Here is a 14,057-nt window from a genome sequence, read left to right on the forward strand (position 1 = left end):
AGAGCGGGATCTAATCTGTGTTGAATGAATAACTTGTGACTTGTCATTCAACAGAGTTGTATTTGTTGGATGGGCTCCAACAATGATCATTTAATGTAGTACTGTTTTTATTTTATTTTCATAGATTGGAGCATATGATCAACAAATATGGGAAAAATCTGTTGAACAAAGAGAAATCAAGGTAACAAGTTTATTTTGTATATTCTATAAATTGATTATTAACCACAGTTTATTTAATATCTTTCTGCAGACCTTTTAAGGTACAAATTAATATTACTCATTCTGTCCACACTTTTATATAATGGAGTAAAGTCTTTTATGATGGTATATTCATGTGTCTTTACCTCTGATTTTTCTTTTTGGGATCTTTAGCATCTTTCTGTTTTTTTTAATTTAATTTCTAATGATTATTTTTTGTCAGCTCTTTTCCCCTTTCACTTGTCACCTTATACTTCTAGTTTACTTTTCCTCCCTTTTGATGCTGTCATTGCTCTGTACAGTTTATTAAACTGGTAAGTGTTTCAGGATTTTTCCCGCCTGAGTGATACTGTGCAAACGCTGCTCTGCTTAATCGAGATCTGCTTTTTGGTGCTACTAACAATGACTTGGACGCAAACAGAGTCGCTGAAAAGTTGGCCATTTTTGGAAGGAATTTAGGAAAGTAAAACATTAATTAAAATGTTTCTATAGTTCGCAATTTCTTTTTGGACGTGTAATCATTTACAGTGATAAGATGTCCTCATAGGCTACCTTGCTAGCATGAAAACTATTTTCTAACTAAATTTGGTTTTGTTTCTCAGCAGTCAACACCTTTTCAGTAATAAGATTTATATTTTTCATTTGCATAGATGATACTAATCAGTGTGTTCCTGCACGAGCTAAACTTAATACTGGCCCAGAGAATGATACTTTAGTTGCTTTATATTTTGTACAAAAAGTTTACATTAAATTGAAAACCCATGTCTATATTTGCTTAAAAAATCTGTCAAAAAAAATCTAGTGTTTAGACAACTTAATCATCTATATTAAAGAGCAAGACTCTACCATTTGTCAGTTTTAATCTTTGAACTGTTGTCATGAAAAGTTAATACAGCCAACAAAGTTGCAGTGAGCACTTGCTATGTCTTAAGTATAGGATTAAATCATGGGGACAAAAAAGATAAAGTATACTATAATTATGTAGACGAGATACATGATTACAAATGAGATAAATTCAGTTAAGAGAGGGATGTGTAGTTCTCTGTCAGGGTACAAATTTGGGAAGCACTGCTAGTGAGGTTAGGAAAGCTTCACAGAGGAAGTGACTCATGAGTTGAGTTTGACAGACATTAGGGAGAATGAGGAAAACATTCCAGACAGAATGAAGAGCTTATGAAAATAGACATGATGGAAGGAGCATGACTGACTCAGGAATCCTCAAGGAACTTGATGGGTAATAGGTTGGATGGAGGAAGGCAATTAGAGTGATGTGGAGAAAAACAAGAAAATGAAGTCAGATCTTGAAGAGGTTTAACTGCTTTACCCGAGTCTAGACATAATTTAGAAAACAACAGAAGAGACATGAATGAGTTTTAAGCAGAAAAAGTTACCTGGTTAGATTTCTATTTCAACAACTTCATTAAGGCAGCACTAAGTATGGCGGGAAATATTAGAAGAGGAGTAGATACATAATTCTGTTTTAGAAATATTCAGGTGGTACTTGGCAGACTGGGGAGTCCTCAGTATTTAAAGTATGTGTGTCTATAAATATGTATACATATGTACCTGTGCATTAAGTCACTCAGTTGTGTCCAACTCTGTGTGACTTCATGGACTGTAGCCCGCCAGAGTCATCTGTTCATAGAATTCTCCAGGCTAGCATACTGGAGTGAGTTGTCATTTCCTTCTTCAGGGAATCTTTCCAACCCAGGGATCGAACCTGATTTCTCACATTGCAGGCAGATTCTCCACATGTATACATATGAAAGTGAAAGTCTCTCAGTTGTGTCTGATCCTTTGTGACCCCCATGGAATGGTCCTTGGAATTCTCCAGGCCAGAATAATGGAGTGAGTAGCCTTTCCCTTCTCCGGGGGATCTTCCCAACCCAGGGATCAAACCCAGGTCTCCTGCATTGCAGGCAGATTCTTTACCAGCTGAGCCAGAAGGGAAACCCAAGCATACTGGAGTGGGCAGCCTGTCCCTTCTCCAGCAGATCTTCCTGGCCCAGGAATCAAACCGGGGTCTCCTGCAATTGTCAGCTGAGCTACCTATGTGTGGGTGGTTTTTTATTGTTCAGTCGCTAATTTGTGTGCCTGGGTGTTATGTATATTATATATGGTACACATTATACAGATACGGCCATAGGACTCAGTGGATTTACATTGAATGATGAGAGAAAAAGGCTGAGAACAGAACATTGGGAAACAAGATTTAACGGATAGGTTTATTAAAAAAGAGAGAGAGATGTAAGTGAAGGAGGAAAGAGAAATGAGAGATCGTGAAACAGTAGTCTGAGAATATCACAGCTGGAATAGTCAAGAATATTAGCAGAGAGGTCTACTAAGATGCTTTAAAATGCTCTTTGACAGTCTTTAACTTGTTGGGCAGGAAATGTTAACTACCTTAAGAGATTGTGTTACCGGTTGGCACATTTGGATGTTTTTGAAATTAACTCCCCACCCCAAATATATCTGTGTATCTGTGTGCAGTTTTTTAGCTTTAAGTGCTCATCACCAATTACTATTTTACTAATGTAATCTCATTTTTAATAGATCTATTTTAATGCCTAAATAGAGTCTAAGGTAAGGGAGGATTATATCAGTTGGTACTTGTGTGCTGGTAGGATGAACTTAGGGAAGGCTAAGACTCATAACTTGTTTCCGAAATATGTCTCCTTTTAAAGATAATACTTTGAAATAGTAACTGAAGAATTAAAACTTACTTTTGTTATTTTGCATTAAAAGGCTCAATTTCTTGACAAGCCTCAAAGCACATTCCATTCTTATTAAACGTTCTATTGGAAGCAAGCTATTTTTAGTGTAAAATAATTTTGTGTTTATTCTATGGAAGGTAGAGAAGTTGGGTAACTGTGGTGTATTAATGTCGATATTTGATTAAAAAAGAACACTGTACCTGTTGTGCTTAGAGAATACGATAACAAATGTATTGGCTTTGTCCTTTTATATAATTAGTTCTTTTATTATCTGTCAAAGCAGTGAGCAACAATTAAAGGAAACAATGAAAATTATTTCTTGATAATTGTTTTTATATAAAGACCCTAGCTAATACTGCTAAAGTGTAAAGTCTTTTGTAAATTGCAGCTTATTTTTTTCTTAAGCATTTTAGAAATTATAACTGAAAAGTATAGTTTTCTGTTCCCTTTGACCCAAATTTAAAAGTAAATATGAAATTTCCCTGTTTTAGTACCCACTAGTAGGAGAAGGCAATGGCAACCCACTCTAATACTCTTGCCTGGAACATCCCATGGACGGGGGAGCCTGGTAGGCTGTGGTCCATCGGGTCTCTGAGTCAGACACGACTTAGCGACTTCACTTTCACTTTTCACTTTCATGCATTGGAGAAGGAAATGGGAACCCACTCCAGTGTTCTTGCCTGGAGAATCCCAGGGACGGGGGAGCCTGGTGGGCTGCCATCTATGGGGTCGCACAGAGTCGGACACGACTGAAGCGACTTAGCAGCAGCAGCAGATCTGTAAAGTTTCAACAAAACAAGCTATGTTGTTTCAAGTCATTGAAGGGATGGGGGAAACTAAATAGGATTTCCAGAAAGTGGTTTATTTCAATAAAAAAAGAAAGTGTATTATTTCAATAATACACACTCAATAAAGAATATATTATTTGATTTCTTGGCAGTTATATTCATAGCACTTGATTATTTCTACTTTTTAGTTAAACCAGTAGTTTAAGAAAATCTTTCTGAAGCTAAGTTAGTTTTCGTTTTTTGTTTGTTCACTTAAACTTTTTGAAGGCTCATAATTTTTTTAGTACTGAAAGCTATGCTGTTTTGTGTAAGTGTAGTTTACTCAAAACCAATTTAAAGTTGTCCAACTTAAAATATCTACTTAATTAAAATCACATGTTATAAATGCTGACACATTGGTACTAATATTTTTTGTTTTTGTGAATAAAATCACTAATGGTAGAAGATTTATCAATAATACTCTTTTTAAAATTTTTTAATTTTTTTTATTTTTATTTTTTAATAATACTCTTGTATATCCTTTTTTTTAAAACCCTTTAAATACTCTGATAGGCTACCTTGAAGGGTAAGTTTTTGTCAACTCTGCTGTGACTTTATAATGCTATGACTTTACAATGTAGCTTAAAATTATGCTATGACTTTACAGTGTATGATAGTTCAAAATGTTTTAATAAAATATAAAATAGGAAATTAAACACATATTTAAAATGCCAAGTAGAAAAAGCATGTTGAAAAACAGCATAATTGCATAAATCAAAATACTTTACTGTTTCTCTTATAAGGACTTAAAGTTCTTAAAACTGTCGAGGAAAAGTTTAGGTTTACAGCAGTAAATTAGGCTTCAGATTTGTTATAAACATTGGCAGTAAGGTTATTTTCAAAGTGCTAGAAAAACAGTTTATGAAAGATAGAAGTAAATGAAAATATGTTATTGTTTTCAAATTTATTGGCACTAATAAAGGTAAAATAGCATAATAAACTTCATGCCAAATTTAAATAGTGTTTGATCAGTGAATTTTTTGTTTAAATATGTTTTACTAGTTTACCTTTCCAATTTGCAAAATATTGGGAGTGATTTACAGTCTACGAGTGACACTATCATGACATTAAAGTGGGAAATGGGATGCAGATAGTTGTTTTTTGTGATGTGCAGTAGTTAATATTCTTTCAGCTCACCGTGAATGCTGATTTAGTGAATACTGACTGTTGTTTTTAGGAGAAATACAGAATTAAGTTCCTGCAAGCCCCTAGTCACAACACTTGTCAGCTAATCAATACATAACCTTGTTTAAATGACATCTTATTTAATATATGGTGTTGATTCATTAACACTGAACTAACGGGAAACATCTCATGCCTGAGCACAGCTTATCTAACACATTTTCTCAGTGAGCCACGTCACAGCCTTCATGCACTTAGGAACACTAGACCACTTGTCAGCACTATCTCAGGGACCATTTCCACACAAAATTACCAACAGAAAGCAAAAGATTTGACGCTGAATAGATTGTGAAAAGGAACTGAAAGGAGAGCTATGCAAGAAGGCAGAGTGATGCCTTGTTCTATCTCAGCTGGGAATGTTAACACTCTCCCTGTGCATGTCTGCAAATGACTGCAAGATCACAGCAAATGTTGATTTTAGGGACAAATTAATCTTAGCATATAGGTGAGTTTGCAGGTATGGAATCTATGAATATCAGGATTGACTATATGTAAGATGATCATGGCTGTGTCTTCAACTCTGATCTTCTTTCTTTTGTTTTTGTATCTGTGGGTAGTTTGCAACTTCACATGGACAGACTGTTTGAAGGAGTTCAGAGCTTAATTGCATCTTGATTTCAGGATACATTTTAGGTTTAAACATCTCAGTTAATTTTGAGCTCAAATGTCCTATTCTCTGTTTCAGATAAAAATGTTACTTGATTAAATTTTTATTTTAAGGAGTCATTATTACTTAGATCAGGACTAAACAAAGGATTTACTTTATAGTTACTTGGTTAACTGAATGAACAATAAACAAATCTTTGAAACACTAGGTCATCTCTCAGCACTTGGATTCCAAGGAGTTTAGCCTGGGCTCCTCCAGTTCTTAACATCCTAGTCTTAAGTTATAAAGTGTAATTTATTTTTTGATTTTTTTTTTCGTTGATTTTGATCTCTACTCCTACTCTAACTTGATACACTGATGCAGAAACTTAATCTTAGTGTTCAGTAATTTCAAGTTGAAACTAATTCATTTCATGATTTCTGCCTTCTCCTTCCTCCTCCTGGGCATGGCATCTAAGCTATGAGGTGATAAGGTAGCATTGTGGTCTGGTTAGTGGTTGGCATGTGAAGATAGTGGCAGCCCTGAGATGTGCATTGTCCTCTCTGGTCTCACCCTACATGTTGGCATCTGCTAAGAAGTCTGCATTCCTGTCTGTCCTCAACTCTGTGACCACTGCTCTCTTCAGCACTGCCTCTGGCATCACACCTTAAAGGCCCTTTAGGGCCGCTGTTGTCCCAGCCAGCTTCAGAACTTCCCTGTGCAAAACAAGGGCCACCTCAGTCTCCTGGACCATCTCAGGCTGTACATCTGAATTGGTGGTGATAGTCTTTGTTTTAAAATTATGCTTTTCGTAATAAACAGACCCCATGTGTTACATACATCCCTAAAGTTATCCTTTTGGAAATAATAAAATTCATTACACTACTGTTGTGTTCCGTTTGTCACAAATATATGTGATAGTTTTTGTACATTATATTGCTTAAAGTTTTTCTTCTTAATCGAAATCTTTAGGCATTGGTTTTGGGTATTAAAAATGTACATGTGTTGAATTTCAATACTACTTTTTTGCTGAGTTAAAATTGACATATAACATACTAGTTTCAGGTGTAAAACATAGTAATTAGATATTTGTATATATTGAGAAATGATCCCAACAGTAAGTCTAGTTTAAATAATCATCCCCATACATGCTTACATATTTTTTTTCTTGTGATAAGAACTTTAAGATCCAGTCTCTTATCAATACTACTTTTAATATATTACAGGGGTTAAGGAATAAACCAAAGAAAACAGCACATGTGAAACCAGACCTCATAGATGTCGATCTTGTAAGAGGTGAGTCTTGAATAACCAAATATTTAATGAAATTAGAAATTGTCCTCAAAGGAACAGAGTTCAAAATGGGTTAGATATATATGTTTGTAGGAATAAAAGCAATGTGAGGCTAAATGAAGTTAGAAGTAGTATTAAAAAAGAGAGAGTGGAGACCTTTAAATACCATTGACTAGTCTTTTCTCTCACTAAAAATCATTCCAAGTAATAAGTGTAAAAGAAAAGCAGCTTGTATTTGCTTAGCAAACTATAAAGCTTGTTATAAACATTAAAGTGGTATTTTTAATTCCTAACTGAAACTGACGTTTGAAAATTGTCTTGTATTTATAAAATATGTAGGAGAAATTTTGCTGTTATTTCAGTTAAAAATAGTTCTTTTCAAAGTACCTGAGTCAATATAATGGCATGTGTGATGTTTTTAAAAATGTTTCCTACCCACAGTTGGACAGTTGACACCCATAGTACAAAAGAAATAATATGTTGTATTGTTCTTCAGATGTTGAAATTTTTTTCTTTAAGGAAATTAAAAACTAATAAATGTTGTCTTTCATTTTGCATTACTTTTCTTAGGGTCTGCATTTGCTAAGGCAAAACCTGAAAGTCCATGGACTTCTTTGACTAGAAAGGGAATTGTTCGAGTTGTATTTTTTCCCTTTTTCTTCCGGTGGTGGTTACAAGTAACATCAAAAGTCATCTTTTTCTGGCTTCTAGTCCTTTATCTTCTTCAAGGTACAACTAAATGAAAGAAATGCATTTTGCTTTTAACTTTCAGCATTTTTTTTTTTTGGTTAGGATTACTAAGACTTTGTTATTTTTAAAATATACTACTTCCGAGTATGGAAAAAAAATTTATAGTGATACTTGATTTAGTAAGACACAAATAGTTTGGGATTAAAAATGTTTAAGAAAGCAAAGTAGTTATTTTCCAAAATAATTTTATTATAATTTGAATGTGTATTGCTAAAGAAAAATACAAATTGAGAGGATTTTTAGAAATTACAGAATCTCTTCCAAATGTACCCCTACATATATGGACACATGAGTCTTTTTTTATGAAGCCTTAAGGTTAATTCTTCCTTTCTCAGCAGTATTCTTTTTTTTCCCTCTTAACCACAGTGTTCTGAGACTGTCCTCATTCTGTATTAAAATGCTGTGTAAAAAAAAAAAAAATTATGTGTACCATGTACTGCTCTAAGAGCTTGTCACAGATGCTCATTTAATACAACCGTCCAGTGAAGCATGGGTACTGTCAGTATGCCTCGCCTATAGACGTGGGACCTGAAGGACCTGCAGGTCCAAAGTTACATACTCAGCAGGTGTGGCAGTCCCGGTTCAAGTCTAAGCAGTCTGACTTCAGAAGCACATGCTTCACGCCTCTGTAACATTGCACCCCAGCACAGCAGTGTTCCAGGGCACAGTCACAGCAACAGTATACAGTGCAAAATGCACAACACTCTAGAGCATTTACAGCCTAAAAGAAGAAATTGCTCACATTTCTGTCACTCTCACAGAACAACAATTTTAATTTGGTTGATACCCTTTTAGTGTTTTTAATATCTTATTTTTTTGTTAACACAATTGTAATCCTGAGGGGCTTCCCTCATGGCTCAGTGTGTAGAGAATCCGCCCGCAGTGCGGGAGACCTGGGTTCAGTCCCTGGATTGGAAAGATCCCCTGGAGAAGGGAACGGCTACCCACTCCAGTATTCTGGCCTGGAGAATTCCATGGATTGTACAGTCCATGGGGTCACAAAGAGTTGGACAGTTGGTCGCAAAGAGCGACTTTCACTTTCTTTCTATCAAAAATACTAAGTAAAAGATAATATCTTTTAAGTAAATGAAAACAATAAAAATGAAAGATTTTTTTAGGTTATTTCTCTAAGTTTAGTCACTCAGTCGTGTCTGACTCTTTGTGACCCCGTGGAGTATAGGCTACCAGGCTCCTCCGTCCACAGGATTTTCCAGGCAAGAATACGGAGTGGGTTGCCATTTCCTTCTCCAGAGGATCTTCCCGACCCAGGGATCGAACCCAGGTCTCCCATGTCGTAGGCAGACACTTTACTGTCTGAGCCACCAGGAAGTCTTTCTTTAAGCTTGTGTATATCTTATATACTTAAGAGGGAGTGAACTTGAAGTTATCCTCCAATGTTTTCTAGTTTACCTAGAGAACACTTTATTGTAAAGTGGTCAGAAATTGCAATTGCTTATTAGAATAATAATTAATCAGTACCATTCATTGTAACCACTGTGCCTTGTACTTTTTTGATATTATTGCTTTATTGTATTTGAGGACAGACAAGTTTCCAGTGTAATTAGAAGGTCGCATATTGTGGCTGAAATTCACATGTTGGCTTGCCTAAATTAAATAAGGAGCATAGCTTAGATCAAGCATGAAAAACAGATATTTTTCAGTTCCAAACTGAAGTTTAATGTTATTAGTGTTTTTAGCGTTGCGACTGAAATTTGCCCTGGTAAAGCTTGGTTTAAAGTGTTTCAAGTCATGCAGCCAGTGACAAAGCCGCAATAAGACAAACCCCCAGCAGTCTGAGTGCCTGGAGAAGCCCCTGTGCTTCTGCCTCTGCGTATCGAGCAGAGTGTAGTGCTCTTAATTGTGTCCTCGTTCTCTATCCCACCTTCTTGTCCTGAGAGTAGAAAGAATCGTGTGCAGTCAGACTGGGTTTTACATAACTACAGTTTTTCACTTCAGTCACATGCCTTTTAAGTATATCAACTATATATTTTCAGCTTCATCCTTCTTATTATGTCATTTCTCTCCTGGATCACTGCCAAGAGCCCTTAATGTCTTTTACTTTCTGTCCATTTACCTTTTGGGCTTCCCTGGTGGCTTGGTGGTAAAGAATCCACCTGCCTTTCAGGGGACATGGTTTTGATCTCTGGGTCAGGAAGATCCCCTGGAGAAAGAAATGGCAACCCACCCCAGTATTCTTGCCTGGGAAATCCCGTGGACAGAGGAGCCTGGGGGGCTACAGTCCATGGGGTCACAAGAGTCAGACACGACGTAGTGACTGAACATACACACACACACATTTACCTTTTACATTACAAATATAAATCAGCCACTCAAGTTCTAAATTTTAATTGTCATTGCCTTCAAGATAAAGAGCCAGTTTCTCAGTCAGTCTCTTAAATTTCTCAACTTTAACCAAACTAAACTGGTTCTGTGCTGTTTCTTAAACATTCTGTGTCTTTTTTGGTAACCTGTATGTTTTGGGGGTAACTCTTTTTTGCCTGTGTAGCCCTTTCCCCTTTTGTTTAGTTAGTCCACTACTTACACTGTGAGTTATTAACTTTTGAGAATTAGGCATTAGAGTTCCTTCATACCTCTCCAGTTTACATATCTTTTTTATGTGTCATAGATATTCTGTTAGTCTACTCTGTTCTGTTAGTCTACTCTATTCCGTTAGACTGCTACAATAAAATACTACAGACTGAGTGGCTTAAACAGCACAAATTCATATTCTCATGGTTATGGAAGCTGGACGTCTAAGATCAAGGTGCTGTTAGGGTTGGTGTCTGTTAGAGGTTTCTTTTCCTGTCTTGTAGGTGGCTGCCTTCTTGCAGTATCCTCACATGGCCTTTATTCTGTGCATGAGCTGAAAGAGATTTCTGGTACCTCTAGCTCTTATAGGAGCACTGGTCCTTTTGGATTAAGGTCCTACCCTTATGATTTTATTCAACCTTCATTGCATCATATAGGCCCTATCTGTTAAGATAGTCATGTTGGGGGTCAGGACTTTAACATTACAGAATGAGGGTGGAGGGCACAATTCTGTTCATTACAGGGGTTTTAATTATTTCTTTATTATGTCCCCCTTTTCCTTTAAGGAGGGGGTGTCTGTGATCTTACTAGGAATGCCTTTAGATTTGTATGGATCTAGTTTTCATTGCAGTGTTAAGGTGTGTACTTTAGAGACCATTTTGGCTGTTACTTTGTTCCAAGAGTTTATTTCTGAATGGCATGATTAGCCAGGGGCAAACAAGTCTTGAAGAGCTTGTCTGAAGTAACTTTTATACTCATTTAATTTAGAAAAATAATCTGGCAAACAACAATGTTAGAACAGTTTTTTAAAGTTTTTTTAAAGTTTTGAGGACATGACTGTCAAATCTATAATTAAATGTATTTCTCTCCCTTTTTGTAGTTGCCGCAGTAGTATTATTCTGTTCGGCTTCTAGCCCACATAGCATACCTCTGACGGAAGTGATTGAGCCAGTATGGCTGATGCTGCTCCTAGGTACTGTGCACTGTCAGATTGTTTCAACAAGAACACCCAAACCTCCGCTAAGTACAGGGGGTAAAAGAAGAAGGTACTGTCTGTTTAAAAGTGATCTTTTTGTAGATTTCTGTAATTTGAATCAAGGATTGTTCTTGACTTGAATGAAATGTTATCTTGAAACAGTGAGCTTCAGAATCAGCTGTTGAATAATTTAGTTTCTTTTATTTGCTTCAGAGCCATTTTGAGACCCCATACCTGTTTGTTTTTGTTTTCTTTCTTGAAGCTCATTGCTGAGGCACGTGATATCAATATAGGGAATGTATGTTAGTTGGAATTGCTAATAATTTCCACTATTACAGAACCTTGTACTTAAAAGATGCTTTGGCAAAAACAAAAGTCAAGGAAATTTTTTAGCTAAATTCCATTTATTATATGTCATTTGAAGCTGTTTAATATTGCCCTTTGATTAAGTAAGCATAGCAAGTCTCACTGGCCACTTAGCACAATGAAGTTCTGTTTTAAGGGTCTTGGGGAACAATTTCTCTTTTAAATGTTCTTGCTAAGAGATTGTGACATTTGCCGTTTTGGAATATCGATTTAAGCTCTTTTTAAAAAAAAAAAAAACACAACCTAATTAGATAAGTAGCACTGCTGAACAGATAGATTATAAGTCTCTCCAATTTAAATTTTCTTCTTCATCTGCAAATAAGTAGCATTCCAATAGGGAAGGGGTACTTTTGTAAATAATCTGCCTAGTGCTATCCTTACAACCTCGTGTCCACTGACTTGTCAGTATGAGCAAGAAACAATAACTTAACACTTATAGAAACTGGTCTTGAATATGTACTTAATATTTGGCATAACTTTTATGCATCAACCTGAATTTTACTGTGTATTAGAGTTCTTGTGTTTATGTTTTCTGAATTTTTAAATGTACTGTCGAGAAAGTGGTTATTAAAATTTAAAGTTACCTTCCACTCTTAATCTCTTCTAATGAAGGAAATTAAGAAAAGCAGCCCATTTGGAAGTACATAGGGAAGGAGATGGTTCTAGTACCACAGATAACACACAGGAGGGAGCAGCTCAGAGCCACGGTACAAGCACCTCTTACAGCGTTGGCGCTGTCTTCAGAGATCTCTGGCATGCTGCTTTCTTTTTATCAGGGTTTGTATTTATTCAAGACTTCCTATGGCTTAAAAATGCACTGTTCCTTTTTTGGCACTACAGTCTTAATTAATGCATACTAATGATTTTGAGTATGACAGTCCTATTGTGGATTTTATTTTTATAAATTATAAAGCTATATATAGTGGAAAAAATAGAGACCATAAAATTCACTCTGAGATAAACACATATATATGTAAATGTATATTTACATATATGTATAAATACATCTGTATGAGAATGAATATATACTATCAAAGTATATTTAGTTAGTATTTTTTTATTTTAGTTTCTTTTGTGATTTCTCAAGTACTATTTTGTTTCTATTAAGCTGCTTATTTAATCTTCATCAGCACTATAGGACAAATTGGCTTTGTTAATATAGCATGTGAGTTGTATGACATTTTTTAAAAAATCTGCCTCAATTACCTAAAATTATCTGAAATAAAACATACAGGTATAGGTATATGTACTGTTACTTGAAAGAATAAAATATATACTATAATACCAGATTCTGTTTTTTGTAGTTTGGGTTTTTTATTTAGTTTATGCCATAATAAAAACTGATGAAAATTGCTAAGTTAATAAGTCAAGAAAAGGGATACTGCAAGTAACTTATTTTCAGTCACTTCTGGTAACTTCTCTGCTTGTATCATTGTTTTATCAATTTGTGATTGTGTTCTTATGATAAAGTTTATCATGCACTATATAATTATAGTGCATGTAATTAATTATATAATTAATCAGTTTATATCCTGGGCATATTCTCATTGATAGTAATTTGGGGAGAAATTCTCACAAATTTTAATAATTTTCAGTAATGTGGCATTAAGTTGATTCTCTGACTTTTCAACCACTTAGTCTTCTAGAAAATACATATTTTATATCAGTTCACTTCAGTTGCTCAGTCATCTGACGCTTTGCCACCCGATGGACTGTAGCATGCCAGGCTTCCCTGTCCATCACCAACTCCTGGAGCTTACTCAAACTCAAGTCCATCGAGTCAGTGATGCCATCCAACCATCTCATCCTCTGTTGTCCCCTTCTCCTCCTGCCTTCAATCTTTCCCAACATCAGGGTCTTTTCTAATGAGTCAGCGCTTCACGTCAGGTGGTGAAAGTATTGGAGCTTCAGCTTCAGTATCAGTCCTTCCAATGAATGTTCAGGATTGATTTCTTTTAGGATTGACTAGTTGGATCTCCTTGCAGTTCAAGAGACTCTCAAGAGTTCTCCAACACCACAGTTCAAAAGCATCAATTCTTCAGCACTTAGCCTTCTTTATAATCCAACTCTCACATCCATACATGACTCCTGGAAAAACCATAGCTTTGACTATATGGACTTTTGTTGGCAAAGTAATGTCTCTGCTTTTTAATATGCTATCTAGGTTGGTCATAGCTTTTCTTCCAAGGAGCAAGTGTCTTTTCATTTCATGACTGCAGTCACCATCTGCAGTGATTTTGGAGCCCCCCAAAATAAAGTCTGTCACTGTTTCCATTGTTTCCCCATCTATTTGCCATGAAGTGATGGGACCGGATGCCATGATCTTAGTTTTCTGAATGTTGGGTTTTGAGACAGCTTTTTCACTGTCTCTCAATTTCATCTAGAGGCTCTTTAGTTTTTCTTCGCTTTCTGTCATAAAGGTGGTGTCATCTGCATATCTGAGGTTATTGATATTTCTTCTGGCAATCTTGATTCCAGCTTGTGCTTCAGCCAGCCTGACATTTCTTATGATGTACTCTGCATATAAGTTAAATAACCAGGGTGACAATACACAGCCTTGATATACTCCTTTCCCAATTTGCAACCAGTCTGTTGTTGCATGTTTGGTTCTAACTGTTGCTTCTTGACCCATATAC

At 35.8% G+C, this 14,057-nt stretch overlaps 1 protein-coding gene across 4 annotated transcripts in view; it reads left to right on the forward strand.

Moving 5' to 3' along the window:
• The window catches only part of PHTF2 (putative homeodomain transcription factor 2), a 131,631-nt gene that overhangs the window by 78,048 nt on the left and 39,526 nt on the right, over positions 1 to 14,057 (forward strand). For 2 of the 4 annotated variants that reach the window (XM_070469833.1, XM_070469825.1), the window contains exons 3-7: positions 125 to 181; positions 6,734 to 6,803; positions 7,371 to 7,529; positions 10,960 to 11,125; positions 12,034 to 12,198. In XM_070469833.1, the coding sequence (XP_070325934.1) occupies positions 125 to 181; positions 6,734 to 6,803; positions 7,371 to 7,529; positions 10,960 to 11,125; positions 12,034 to 12,198 (617 nt within the window). The remainder of the gene's footprint in view (positions 1 to 124; positions 182 to 6,733; positions 6,804 to 7,370; positions 7,530 to 10,959; positions 11,126 to 12,033; positions 12,199 to 14,057) is intronic. The other 2 variants (XM_070469832.1, XM_070469830.1) reach the window with 2 other exon arrangements.

Source organism: Odocoileus virginianus, chromosome 1 (assembly GCF_023699985.2).
Source record: "Odocoileus virginianus isolate 20LAN1187 ecotype Illinois chromosome 1, Ovbor_1.2, whole genome shotgun sequence".
NCBI classification, from domain to species: domain Eukaryota; kingdom Metazoa; phylum Chordata; class Mammalia; order Artiodactyla; family Cervidae; genus Odocoileus; species Odocoileus virginianus.